Genomic DNA, 13,721 nt, shown 5'->3' on the forward strand with positions numbered 1-13,721 from the left:
AATTTTTCCTTTACATTTTGTACGTTTTGTATCTCTGTTTTTGAGATACGTCCTGTGTATTTATCCCCTTCAGGTAGAACTTACCTATTTAAAACAGTCATTGTGCAGAAAAGATGCAAACAGACTTTGCTTTCTGAACTTGACCATTTTCTCTACTTATTGTATAAAACAGAACTAAAGGATGTTATACATAAAATGGAAAACTGAGACTCAAGATAGCGCAAAAAAAAGTCAATAAAAAGGCAAAATAGAGATCAATTCTATATGATCTCAATCCTCCTTGTCTGCCGACTTATTACAGGAGTTGTATGGACATTTAGGCCACTAAGAAGTAGACAAATATGAAACCTTGAAGTAAAAATTTTTCTCCCCGTCAGGTTCTGCATCTTCTAGCTTGCGGATGTCAAGTGCGTCCTCATTCACATGCAGGTAGTAACTTTCGTTTTCATAGCACTGGAACTTCACCGAATCTCCTTGGCAATGCATGATGAAGAAGAGATTGTTTTCACTCAGCTATGAAATATGCAAAACAAAGAACATGCTATTTTAAAGCATTTTTATAGAAATTCATATATGAAGACACTTCAGAGATATTGCAATCTTGTTGTATTCTGAATGGCTTTCTCCAGTGGTATATATTCACCATATTTATATGATAAATCTTGGAAGCACCTAATCATCTTGTAGCAGATTCCATGATGATTGTAAATGAAAAAAATTATTGTGTCCCTCAAAATACTGGGTATTTCCAAACAAATATCTGCATTCCCTTGCTACCTCAAAAAACCTCTCATTGGATCGCTTCTATTTCATTTTGTTTTATTCTTACTAAATACTCCCAGCCAGCTGCCTCTGGCAAATAATGTCAACCCACAGTTTTCTGTTAAGCTAAGATACCGCACTTGCCTAACTATAGTAAAATTAGAATATTATAGTATCATTTACTCCTAGACGACTGCTCTATTACATATGTTTTCTAGATATCTCAAGTTTCCAATACTGTTTTTAGGATTCATCCTTTAAGGATTGGCTATTGTTGTAACAACAGCCATGTTTGTGAGCTTCCTCTGTAGGGCTCCATCGGCACCTCTGGGTTTGGACAGAGAAACCAGTGGGATCCTGGCCTGCATGAGGAGGAGAGTTGCCAGCAGGTCGAGGGAGGGGATCCTGCCCCTCTGCTCAGCTCTGGTGAGGGTGCACCTGGAGTATTGGGTACAGGTCTGGGCTCCCCAGGACAAGAGGGACATGGAGCTACTGGAGAGTGTCCAGTGTAGAGCCACGAAGATGATTAAGGGACTGGAGCATCTATCATATGAGGAAAGACTAAGCGAGCTGGGCCTGTTTAGCCTAGAGATGGGAAGACCGAGAGGAGATCTGATTAGTATGTGTAGGTACCTGAGGGGAGAATGTAGGGACGACAGGGCAAGTTCTTCTCAGTGGTGTCCAGCAGCAGGACAAAGGGTAATGGGTACGAATTGAAACACAGGCACTTCCATCTCCATGTAAAGAAGAACAACTTTCCCGTGAGCATGACTGAGCACTGGAACAGGCTGCCCAGAGAGGTTGTGGAGTCTCCTTCTCTGAAGATCTTCAAAATCCTCCTGAACGCCCACCTGTGCAACATGCTCTAGACATGCCTGCTTGACAGGAATGAGATGACCTCTAGAGGTCCCTTACAACTTCGACCATTCTGTGATTCCGTGATTGCACAGGCTGGTCTTTGGATAAGAACCAAGAGGCAGAGGTGTCACCATGACCCTTGGCCAAAGCATCCAGGACTTGTCAGTGCCAGCATAGGGCTGTGCGACCAAGGAGGTCCTGGCTGCTCTGCAGGGACCAGAAGCATACATTAGGACCTTCTTGGGATGGGGATGAGACATGGATTTGAACCATATTAATTAGGCCTTTGTTATTAATTTCAGGGTGGGTGCTAAACTGGGAAATTTACTGCATCTCCTGGAGAAGATTGACATAGTAAATGAATAATCAAATTTGCCGAAATTGTTTCTTCTTTTTATCCAGTGAGTGATCCTTTGTAGTACTCTAATCCTACTGCCGGTTCTAACTACCTGGCCAGTTAGGAATAACATTGTTGCATACACTATTAAGTGCAACTCTAAATTGAAACTGAATGTTTGGGAAAAAGCGTAAAAGCTCAGGCTCAGGAAATGCCTCAGCAGCAGGATACTAAAAGGCTCCCACCATGCTGAATGTCACAGCATTGGTAAAAGTGCCTTTCCATGAGAGAAGCAGCACTGTGTCACTTCAGCCCAAGGAAAACAGATAACGGAGTAAATGTTCTCCAGTTGTTCAGGAGCCTTATATGAGGTGAAGCTTGAGGATAGACTTCCTCTGCTAGCAACTGTACGGAGACCAGTTAAAACATTTTGTGCAGACACAGCAAATGCCACAGCATAATATATTGAGCTAAAAACTGAATTTAAAAAATAATTATTAAGAAAATAGAAGCTAATTTGTCTTTAGGAAAGGAATATCTTCTAGGGATCCAGTAAAGTAATACGATAGAATTGGAGTAAGGGAACCAGATGAGTTCAGAGGGAAAAAAAATGAATAAAATAAAAGAGCAGAAGCAAGGAGAAGAAATGGTTTGTAGTTGGTCCCCTAAGGCCAGAGAGACTCCAGGGGGATCAGGTAAATGTGAACATAAAATTAGCTGCTTGTAAAAGCAGGTTTAAATGCAGCAGTTAAAATAGCTGCTGTATCTACATGACATGGTGGAGATCTAGATTGAGAGCTTTAAATGCTCATTTCCCATAAAATTTCGACAACAAAGTTGCTCATGTTAGAAAAATGTTGTCACTGTTATCATCAGTGTTAATCTCTTCCACAAATGACGTGCTAGATGTCAGAGCTGCAGACTAAAGTGTGAATAAGACGCAACTAAGGCAACATTAAGTTTAACTGCTGCAGGACATAGCTAAAAGATTAGAAATGGATATCAAGGTCAGCAGAAAAAAGAATGAATCATCTGACTCCATCATGGTAAGTTAAACAAAGGAGTTCACAAATATGTTTGTTCCCACATGAATATATGCTTATAAAATAAGTGAGGCATTCAGTGATGCAAAAGCAAACTAGTGAAACTGACCCACTACCTGAATTGCATCAGAGAAGTTGTGGGCATGTGCTGGTATGTCAGACAATTCTACAGATCAAATACCATGAACTCAAAAAGTATGTCAGCACTTCTTTGTCACCAGAGGTATATTTTCAGGCTGTGCTGGAGCTTTTCTCACAAAAAGGAACAGAACCATGATAAAAGTACAATTGGTGTATCAGGAAATATCTGTAGGTATGGAAAACTTTTAGGGACTGTGTCTGATAAAAGAGGGACTTTTGTAAATGAAGAAACTCTGGCCTTAATAAATTATATCAGGCTAAAACAATGACTGCATATACCCTCAATATCTATCTAATTCTTGAGAGTCATAGAAGAACAAAACTATCTATTAAAAATAGTCCAACCATGTTGTAGGAAAATATTCAAAACCATGATCTGAAGAATTACCATAGACATTAGCAGTTTTAAGGAATATTGATTGAGGAGGCATTCACCTACTGCTGTATGACAGATAATTATGTCTTGCTGGGCCCATGCCCAAAACCTGAAGGAGATCAGTGGGTAAAAGTAGTAAAAGTACTACAATCGGCTAAAGGAGAAACCAATGCCCAGGTGCAAGAAGCAGTACAATAAAAAATAAAAGAAATGAGAAAAAAATCTCCCTCTAGAGCAAAAAGGATGTTACTTCTGGATTATTTTAATTTGAATCTGTGTAATACCTCCTTATATATTTACATACAAGTGTTGTTGTTTTGTGCTTTATCTTTTGCTTGCCCGGGAGTTTTACGTGGTAACAGGCCTCATTGCAGCGCTAGCAACAAGCGATGGTTGTCGCAGTTATAACGTAGCGACGCAAAGTGAGATGAGACCAAGGAGATGAAATACACAGCCTGCTCGGAGAGCCCTCTTTGGTAGGGGTTGCTGGCCTTGAGCTCCCTGGAGCTGTGAGGGTGGCTCATTCAGGTGGACTCAGAGAGGTTACCTGCAGCTGCTGGTATTTTTCTCTTGGCTCTATATTTATATTTTTTATGTATCTATAAACTGTGTTACCATAGGGTAAATCAAGTAGTGACTAATAGACTCAGAATGCTCAAGGTTGGAAGGGACCTCTAGAGATCATCTAGTCCAACCCCCCTGCACACGCAGGGTCACCCAGAGCACTTGGCACAGGACTGCGTCCAAGCGGGTTTTGAAGATCTCCAAAGAGGGAGACTCCACAACCTCTCTGGGCAACATGTTCCACTGCATCTTGTTAGGAAGAACTACAGGCTACCAGCCTCAAGCTTCTGTGAGAAACACCTCAAAGAAGATCTTCATCTCAGACCTGATTAGGAGCCTACTGCCGCTTGTGCACAATCATTCTTGGACTTGTGTATTAATTAATGTACATTAATGTACAGAATGCCAAAAGAGAAGGAGAAGAGTGACCTGTTATCTAGGAAATGTGGCATTACCACTACCAGCAAGGCCAAAAGTTCTTCACCAAGGTAATTCTATAGGCTGCTTATTAGATTTTGGCTATTTGAATCTTTTTTTTTTTCCCTTTATTTTGCTCTGCTTAAAAGAAATAACCAGTAACTACTATAATAAGATTTCTGGCTGGATAGCTTACTTGCCTCATTTGGTCTAACTACTTAGTGAGACTGACAAGACTCTAAAATAAAAAACTGTTACAGCTCTTAATGGAACTGGGAGAGCTGCAGCTCCAAGATTCCAGTCTATGTAGACAGAGGAGTCACAGAGTCACAGAAAGGTTGAAGTTGGAAGGGACCTCTAGAGACGGTGAACCCTGCTGCTCAAGCAGGAGCACATGCAGCACGTTGCACAGGATCGCATCCAGGCGGGTCTTGACTATCTCCAAAGAAAGATAACAAGATATTGCGCATAATGGGTGTGATGCAGAGGTGGGTGTGGTGGTGGTAAAGACATGTGGGGTGGTCCTAATGACTAAGCTGGAGGGCTGTACTGGGGCTGGACTTCCAGTGCAGGAGAGGACAGAGCGCAGAGCAGGGTTAGGGTAGGGCTAGGGCAGGTAGGATTCGGGTAGGTAAGCTTAGGGTAGACATTAGGGTAGGCTTAGGGTAGCCAGTTTGTGAAAATGCCCTGCACTTATCATAATCAAATAGCATCAGTAGTTTTATTTAGCTAAGTTGATTTTAATCCCTGAGGACAAAAAAAAATGAAGACAAGCAACCAAGCCTAGTGGCAGAATTAACTTTTCTTTTAAGTAAATTTGTAAGTCAAGAAGGCTTTCAGAGAGGGTATCTCCAAGAAAGAGAAGAGTAAAGGAGGTTTGAAACTTAAGGGATACTGAGAACTATCAATCAGCACTGAAGTAAATAAAAACTGAGAACTGGGGATTAAAAATACGTATGTGAGAGTTTTGGAGGAGGTAACACATGGAGTAAAACATTATGACTGAACAAAAAGAGAAGTAGTATTGAAAGGATGCAGTAGGATAAGTACTGGAGAAGATGTGTCTGGTAACCGATACACTTAAATGGTAAAAATTTGTGCATAATAAATGAGAATGGTTTAAATGGAAACAAGTCTATCTGTATAATTCCCCCCACTGCTATTTCTTCCCCCACACTGTCCCTTCCTCCTATCCGTTTTGCTGCCTGTGTGCCAGGGATTCAGGGCTCAGCCCTGATATCACACAGCTAGAAACCCTGACTCAGACTTCTAAATAAACTGTCACGTGATCAAATAGCTTGCAAAAACCCAGGGAGGGTGTTTTTGGGTCAGAAAAAGCTATTAGCAAGAGGAAGTGCTGAAAGAAACCAGACTAAAACAGATTTTTTTTCAGAAATGACCTCAGACAGCACTATTTACGTGCTTAGACTTCACCACTGAGGGACAAAGTTGTGAAAGTGCTCAGACTTTCCTAAAAGAGAACATATTACCTAACACAACAATGAGTCTCCCCACTGCTGCTCTTGCTGGCTAACAGTGCGTGAATGTCTGGATGTGCTCTGGGAATAGCTATTCAGCTTTTAGAAATGCGGAATTTTAATGAATACCAGTTGTAATCTCTGACCCTGTCCCAGCGCAACTCCTATTGTAAGAAGCTCTTATTATAAGCTATCGTTTGTTGTTATAAATTGTTATTATCTCATTGTAATAAGAACAGCTTAATTAATAAAGGATGTTTATTGATCGGTAAGGTTGGTTGTTAACTGTTTCTCCTTCCAAGTTTGTTAGGCAAGCAGAAATTTAAAACACTACATGTAACTTCCTGCCAGAACAACTGCAGGCCTCAGAGATGTCTCCTATTTCTCATAATACCAACAGTCTTTCAATAAAAGAAAAATGTCTATCTTTAAGATCTTTTGTTATAAGTTGGCAGATTATGTATTATCACACTGTAGTACCACCTAGGGTTTTATTCAGCCATGAGAAGTATATCCTCATCTTACTCAACTGCTCCTGCATTTTCTTCATCCTCCGGACAATGGCAGCTTAATACTTTCCGTAAAGGATCATTACCTGAATTCTTCATTTTAATCTTCTGTTTAGAAACCCAAAGTGGTGAATAGGTCTCTCCAGGCAAGTACTCTGCCTTGCAATTCCCCCAAACCTGGAACTATTACTTTTTTTTCCCCCTATGAAAAGTGCTATAGAAAATGGCATAACTTTTCTTGAAAAAACCATGGAATACATTTTAAAATAAATTTTTTAAAGAATGCAATGTGACTGTGGTAACATATATCCTTTAAAGAAAACATTAAAGGTTTTCCAATAATTTTTCTAAGCCTCATTCTTTCTCCTTCTGTACAGAGCTAAGGACTTTTGTGGCAACATCTTGAGCAGAAAGACCCATTGAGATCTTTCAGTGATGATAAACATTCTTTCACTTTTTTAAAAATTCAATTTTATTTATTTTATTTAGGACAAATGTTAAAAATCAGACTGTGAACTTCAGCTTCAATTTTCAGCTTTTCACTTTACAGTTTTGACTTTATGAAGTTCTGCATCTGATCCCAGATAACTTTTGCTTACAGAAATTGAAACAATTGGCTTTTTAATCCTCCTCTCTAGTAAGTCAGCATGACACTACAAAAATGATTATTAGCTAGATCTGCTTAGTTAAAACATCTAGTTTAAAATAAAATGTAATATATCTAGTTTAAAATAAAATGTAATACAACTCAACTATTTTTCCTTCTGTATTCACAATGTTTTATTACTTCTATCTTGAGAATATCCATCACAATCAAGTTTCCATCACAAAAAGTGTGCTAAGAAAACATTTAACTTTCTATACATAGTGTATTATTCTTGATTTACAACCTACTGCTGGTATAGAATTCATCTAGTGCATTATTTTTGATTTACAATCTTTTGCTAGTATAGAATTGATCTGAAAGTTCTTCAGAGACTCCTTATTTTTCATTTCTTATTTATATCTGATGTTTAGCAATTTCTTTTTTGTATTTTTATTACATTCCAGAAACTCTGATCTTTGATGGACTTACTGTTCATAAAAATGCTAACACTCTTTTAAATTAACCTTTTAAGAGTTACTAATATACCTATACTCTGCCTATCTCCTTGATTTTGTACAAGCACAATACTGTGCAAAAAAATCACTTGGTCTTTTGAATTTTAATTTAAGCTCAGATATTTTGTTCATAGACCGAAAGATGTTTTTGCATACAAAAGTCAAGGCAAAAGTAAGAACAAGTTGTCCATTCTTTTTTTTTTTAGAGGAAAATACTAAAAATTATTTATGAGTAACATTAGGATTACCTTAAGCTCCGCCTCTTTTTACACATATGCCTGCATGTACATTTGCTCATGCACACAAAGTTTTATTTGGCTGATCACGATTACATACCTGTTCAAAGTCAGGATTATCATGTTTGCATGTTTTCAAGGTGCAACGCCTTTTCGCTATTGGATAATCTAGTTCTGAACAGCTTGCTTTTAAGACCTGTATTTACAAACACACACACGAGTAATTTTGTCTTGATATTTTCATCTGTTTTAAATCACCATATGTATTACTAACTCTAAAGAAAACTCTAATTTTTATAAATCTCATAAACAGTTAAATTCAAAATATCCAAAACTACTAGATGGTTGAATTCTCAAGGCAGTTCTAAGAGTACATTCCTATCTTACCTTTTGCAAAGCAAAATGAATAAATAGCAAAGACAATCCTTCAGATTGTTTAAAGCCCAGATTCTATCGTGCAGTGTAGGCAAGGCTAAACTATGTTATGTATCCTGAACTTTCCAATGATTTATATAGTTGGGAGGCACTATATTTTACCTTATTTTCAAATAAGAGCTATTTCTAATCACGTCATGCACACAATGCAATATAACACTTAAAAATAGGTAATTGAAAAGTAAAATCTACCAGGGTTAAACACAATTCTTTCTCTAATTCTGCAGTATACCTAGCAGAGGATTCATTTATGAAAAGTTATTCTCTGAACCAGTTAAATTCTGCATATGTTTGCTCTTGCAAGAAGAGAAAGGAAAATACCAGCAGGATAATGTTTTAATTAATATATCTGCACATTTCCCCAGATAATATCAAGAAATGAATTTGATGGAAAGTCATCTACAAATTAAAAATAAATGGAAAATTTTGAAGATAGACTTGAGAAGGCATTTCATGATTCACATCACCATTCATAGCCAAGGTTAGATTAGGCGTCATTCTTTATCTCATACAGGCTGTGTAAACAGAGCTTTTAGACCTTTGCCCAATTTTAGAGGATAAACTTCCTGAGGCAGGTGTCAGTAAAGGTTTTAACCTGCATTAAGGAAACATAGTCTTGCCTATTCTTTATCGACAAGAGTGACAAAAATTAAAATGTTACTACAGGGGAGGGCAAATGTTTAAAGCAGATTACTAGATGCATCTGTAATTCCTTTTCGTTTTAGATGTCCTTTTCATCAACTTATAACCCGGGTTTATTATTAGAAAATAATTCCCTTCTTAATCTCACCTGTCTGCCTAGGCAACATTCCTGCTTCCCACTCCCTTTATTTCCTGTATATTTTCTCATGAGGAAGCCTCTCTCTCTTCCCATGATAGCTGAACCCCAGCTTGTCTTCTACTGCCAGTAGTCACTTGTGTAGCTGATGCTTTTTGCAATAACTCATTCCAAAAATTTCCAGAGAGTACACAAAGAGGTAGTCAGAAACTTTGAAATGTAGAAGGCAGTAAGGAAAAAAAAAAAAGAATTCAAGAAAGGACTGTGAGGGAAGTTGTTTTATAGTGAGAAAGATGATCTACATGTTATAAAGAAAATTAATACTTCTTACTTTTAGGGAGAGCTGCTCTTCACCCGTGCACAACAGGACAAATTCATTACGTTTTGATCTCTGTGTGAGGATCACCAGATTTTTAGCACCTGTTTTATCAACAGGAGAATTTTGTAATAAAAAGCTTAGAACTTTTCAAAATAAAGCATAAGAAATATTTTGTAAAGAGACAACATTCAGGTTCAATATATATTAATAGGCACAGGACAAGAAATAAACAGATCTTCCACCTGCTGTTGCAATTAAAGAGATTTTTTTTGTTGTTGTTATTGAATGTCTCTCATCCTTTGCAAGGTATTATGAATCAGCAGCACATACTCATGACTGAATTTACCTGTTCTAATCCTAGCCCTGATCTTAGTTACTCGACTTACCCTAACCATAACGCTTCTGGTAAAACCTCTGTAAGGAATTTTCATGAATCACTTACTGCACAAAATAGCTCAAAAATCCTCATTAGAATTCAAGACATATTCCAGGCTACTTTATTTTACTCTACATGTCTATACGGTAATGAATCAGAAAAATGTAATAGAATATAGAGACTAAGTTCTGCAAATTTTGATACCTTTATGTCATCAGTTTGGTTTCCCTCAGCTCCAATAGTTCAAATTCAGCTCAGTGTGTAAGTGTCATATCAATAGTCAAGGGGTATTTTATACGAATGTCATATGCATACCTGATATATATGTAAGAATGGCAACAAAGAGGGATGTGAAAATACAGAAAGTCAACTGACGACATTAATATGCATTACATTCTAATTATCCTTGCCTTTCTCTGTTTCTAAGCTTTATTGCAAGTTGCTTATACATTGTTTACTAAGACCAAATTTGAAGGAATCTAAATTTCCATATTGCCACTGAAAAGTGGAAGTATTACATATGAAATCACAGAGAGGTTCCTTACTTTGCTGAGATGACTTTGTTTCAACTTGAGTCATGCCACAAATTGTTGATTCATTACTTGTAAACACGCTTAACCATGCAATATCTAAAAGAAAACATATTTAATAAAGATCAGGAATTGGACAATTACTCTTCAAACCCAAAAGCACCAGAAAAAACTTAAAGAATTATTTTAAAGCATAATCTGAGAAACTGTGTAATAGTAGTTATCAGATTTTGATTCTTGCAGGTATCAGAATTGAAAAAATCCTGGCCAGAGCACAGTTAAACTTGCACAGATGTACTCTCAAGTTTGTAATAAATATATTACAATGAATATGCAAGCTTGTGTGTGATTGTTTACGTATATATGTAAACACACAAAAGTTTCCAATCTTTTTTTTCCTTAGCCCGGTATCTTTCACATCTGGACTGCAACCCTAAAAATCTATTCATAGCCTACTGTTATATTGTTATTTCCAAATACCATTTTTAATGCTGTCCAAAAATCAGCATTACTAACTGACAGAGTTACTCCAGAACTGTATGAAGTTATCCTATATATATGAGATTCTCTGGAAGACAGAAAGGACACTTAAACACATTGCTGGTTAATACAGTTGTCATTGCTTACAGTTTAATAGGATCAAATTCCATAATTTAGTTTTTAAATGTATCAAACAAGCCTTTCTGTGCATCTATCTGAAGAATATATAATGAAGAATATAGCATTACCATACAAGTTGAATTTCTGTAAGAAAATAAGGTTTTGACAAGTAAATAGTTATCTTAGAGATTTCAACTTTTCTATATATTGGTTGCAACTTTTGCTTTTTCTCCCTACTTTCGTATCTCTGTAAAATGACTAATTCTAGAACAATTGTATGCATGGTTATTTGGATCTTCCCTGCCAAAAGCATACTGTTTGACACCTACTATGCGCGGTTAGTTTTGGTATCATTTTTCCTGTGAATTAGAGCAGGTCTATTGAGAATAGAATTGAGACATCCATGGAACAGTTCCATGAAATATAAATGAATTCCTCAAATTCCAATAGACTCTCTCTTTCTTCTTCATTTTGCCCTTGTCCCTAAGAATTACCTTTGCTTTCTATCTCGTAAAAGGCAAACATGTACATTATACTATTAACTTAGAGGGTAGCAAACAAGTAAATCTTCCTTCGTGTGTGTTATGTACCTGTCGAACCTGGAAATAAGTTCTCTCTTATCACTTTACTTCATAAGGAGGCAGTAAAATACTATCTATCTTCACTGTCTGATAAAACAGAAAGCATAATGGTACATTCAACAAATCCCTACAACACTATACACGCAGCTGGTGAGTTTTGGTATAAAAAGCACACTGTACCTTCATGGGATTGTGAATCCTTGGTGGATATTTCATGATGACCATATTCATCTAAATCAAAATGCACAGTTCTTGAGTCTTCTGTCAGTATGTAACATTTTACAGTTTCTCGTAGACTAAATCCTAATTGTAAATGAGTCTTCGTTAGTTTTAGTAGTAACAGAAAAACAGCACAATTCCATAAAAATATTGTATTTTTCCAGCAACGTTTGCTTGGTAATCTCTGTATATTTCACAAAGACTAAACTTACTTTAGAGCAGTAGAGCAATAATTAAAATGATAATAGTAAAAATAATTGGGTGGACTTAAGCAGGTCTTTTGCAGGGGTTGCTCCTTCTGTCAAGGCTTCCAGCCAACCTGCAGAGAGCTGTGCTGGAAGAGATTGATGGGGCTAGAGAGAATCTGAGCAGGAGCGGGAGGGCCTGAACTATCAATTGGCTGGTGACGGGCTTAGAACAGGGAGGACAGTCCTGTGGGGAGAGGGAGACAGAGCAGTTTTGTAAACAGTGCCCAGCAGCTGGACGGGACAGTGAAGAAGAGAGCAGGCCAAGTTCTCAGTTTTCATTCTGAAAGATGCAAAAAGCAAAGTACAGAAAGTACCTCCTCAGCATCCTGTTCCCAGACTGATTTCCTTTATTTCATAGATAGTGCTTGCCTATTTACTGATTTTATCACTGAAAAATAAAATCTGCTTATAGAGAACAGTTTCAGGCTGCAGACTGCTATCTAAAAGAGTGTTTATTTTAGGAACAGTTCTGTCTTAACGAAAATAAAATATATATTCCTAAGTAAAAAATGTTAGGAGGGAAATTCAGCTACCAGAAATATTACATCAGGAATGTGGGAACTGAGCATAAAAAGTAACTCAAAAAAAAGGCAAGCACAACACAAGATATGGCCAGAGATTACAGTGGCAAGTTCTTTTAGCAGTGGGCTACCAATAAATCAGTGCAGTGTGTATGGAAAATGCTAGAGCAACCGTGGCTATCCACTGGCTTTGAAACAGTGATTCCAGTATTAACATAAGTGAAAATACATACTGCAGAGGTAATAACATAAGTGAAAATGAATACTGCAAAGGTAAAACAAATAAATAAATTCTGAAAAAGATTAAGAGAGAAGCCTTAGACAACTCTTAGACTTCTGGCTTGTTTATATGTCTCTCTGTTTGTTTGTCATCACTGTTGAACTCTCTCAGCATTCTCAGTTCTGGATGTTGAAAGGACATAGTTCAGCCACTTTGGTATTAAAACTCTACTGAACACAATTGAATAGGCACAATATGTTAGACCACGTTATCTTCCTGCATAGATTTTCTACTTGTGAATTCAGTACAAATCTTGGACATTCCTGAGACAATACTGATCTCTAGAATGAGCGAGGGATAAACTGATCTTTCTTGGCCAGAAAATAGTAGCTAAGCAAAACAGCAGCACACCCAGCAGCCACCAATAGTGACATAATCTTCTGGGAATGCAGGGCCTCACTGAAAACTTCATCCTCATTACACTTATGTATGTCTTCCGAAACATCTGGTTCTTAGCAGGCATTTTGAAAACAAAGTTGTTTCTGAGAGGCATTCCCTTCAGAAAGGACCCTATTTCGGCGATCAGAAAATTTGTAAATGAAGTGGACGCAGCAGACGAACTGTGCACAGCCCGAGGACCTGTGCCATAACCCCGGCACCAGCAGGTGTGACACGTGCGTGACTCATCCAGGCCCTGCCCTCAGAGGCCTGGCAGCCTCACCGCTCAGATCTGCACAAGAGGAAAACAGCCAGAACACAGCAGAGCAAGAGGTAGCATAATTAATACAGAAAAAAACTCTAAAAATTGTTGTTGTATTGTATAGTATTGTGCATGTATTGTATAGTATAATAATTGGGGTTATAGTTCCACAAATAAAAGAGTCAGCAGGCCCTTAATTCTGCCTTTTTTGTCGCCTTTCCCAGGTTAAGGGCATACATTCACAGGAAAGATAAGTTTACCTGGCTTTTCTGAAACTGTCTTGAGACTTCTCAGCAGAGATTTATTTTTAACACATCGCTTTCTCCAGGCAGGTGCTTTGTAGGACTTTTGGCGGCCTGAGCGGAGCAGCAT

At 37.7% G+C, this 13,721-nt stretch overlaps 1 protein-coding gene across 1 annotated transcript; it reads right to left on the bottom strand.

Moving 5' to 3' along the window:
- Positions 1-324: 324 nt before the first annotated feature.
- Positions 325-13,721, bottom strand: LOC104570140 (uncharacterized). Its single transcript, XM_088537502.1, has 6 exons — positions 13,610-13,721; positions 11,622-11,744; positions 10,287-10,359; positions 9,367-9,457; positions 7,923-8,018; positions 325-513 (listed from the first exon to the last, which is right to left on the bottom strand). The coding sequence occupies exons 1-6, from the start codon at positions 13,719-13,721 to the stop codon at positions 325-327; spliced, it is 684 nt and encodes a 227-aa protein (XP_088393628.1).

The sequence above is a fragment of the Tinamus guttatus genome, unplaced genomic scaffold (genome assembly GCF_059628265.1).
Source record: "Tinamus guttatus ecotype Peru unplaced genomic scaffold, ASM5962826v1 Tinamus_guttatus_pri_ptg000794l, whole genome shotgun sequence".
Lineage (NCBI taxonomy): Eukaryota > Metazoa > Chordata > Aves > Tinamiformes > Tinamidae > Tinamus > Tinamus guttatus.

Coding starts and splice junctions, on each gene's coding strand:
- LOC104570140 (XM_088537502.1), bottom strand. CDS start 13,721: ATGCTGCTCCGCTCAGGCCGCCAAAAGTCCTACAAAGCACCTGCCTGG. Junction 11,745..13,609: donor GACAGTTTCAGAAAAGCCAG/GTAAACTTATCT, acceptor ATTTACAATTAG/GATTTAGTCTACGAGAAACT. Junction 9,458..10,286: donor ACTCAAGTTGAAACAAAGTC/ATCTCAGCAAAG, acceptor TGTTGATAAAAC/AGGTGCTAAAAATCTGGTGA.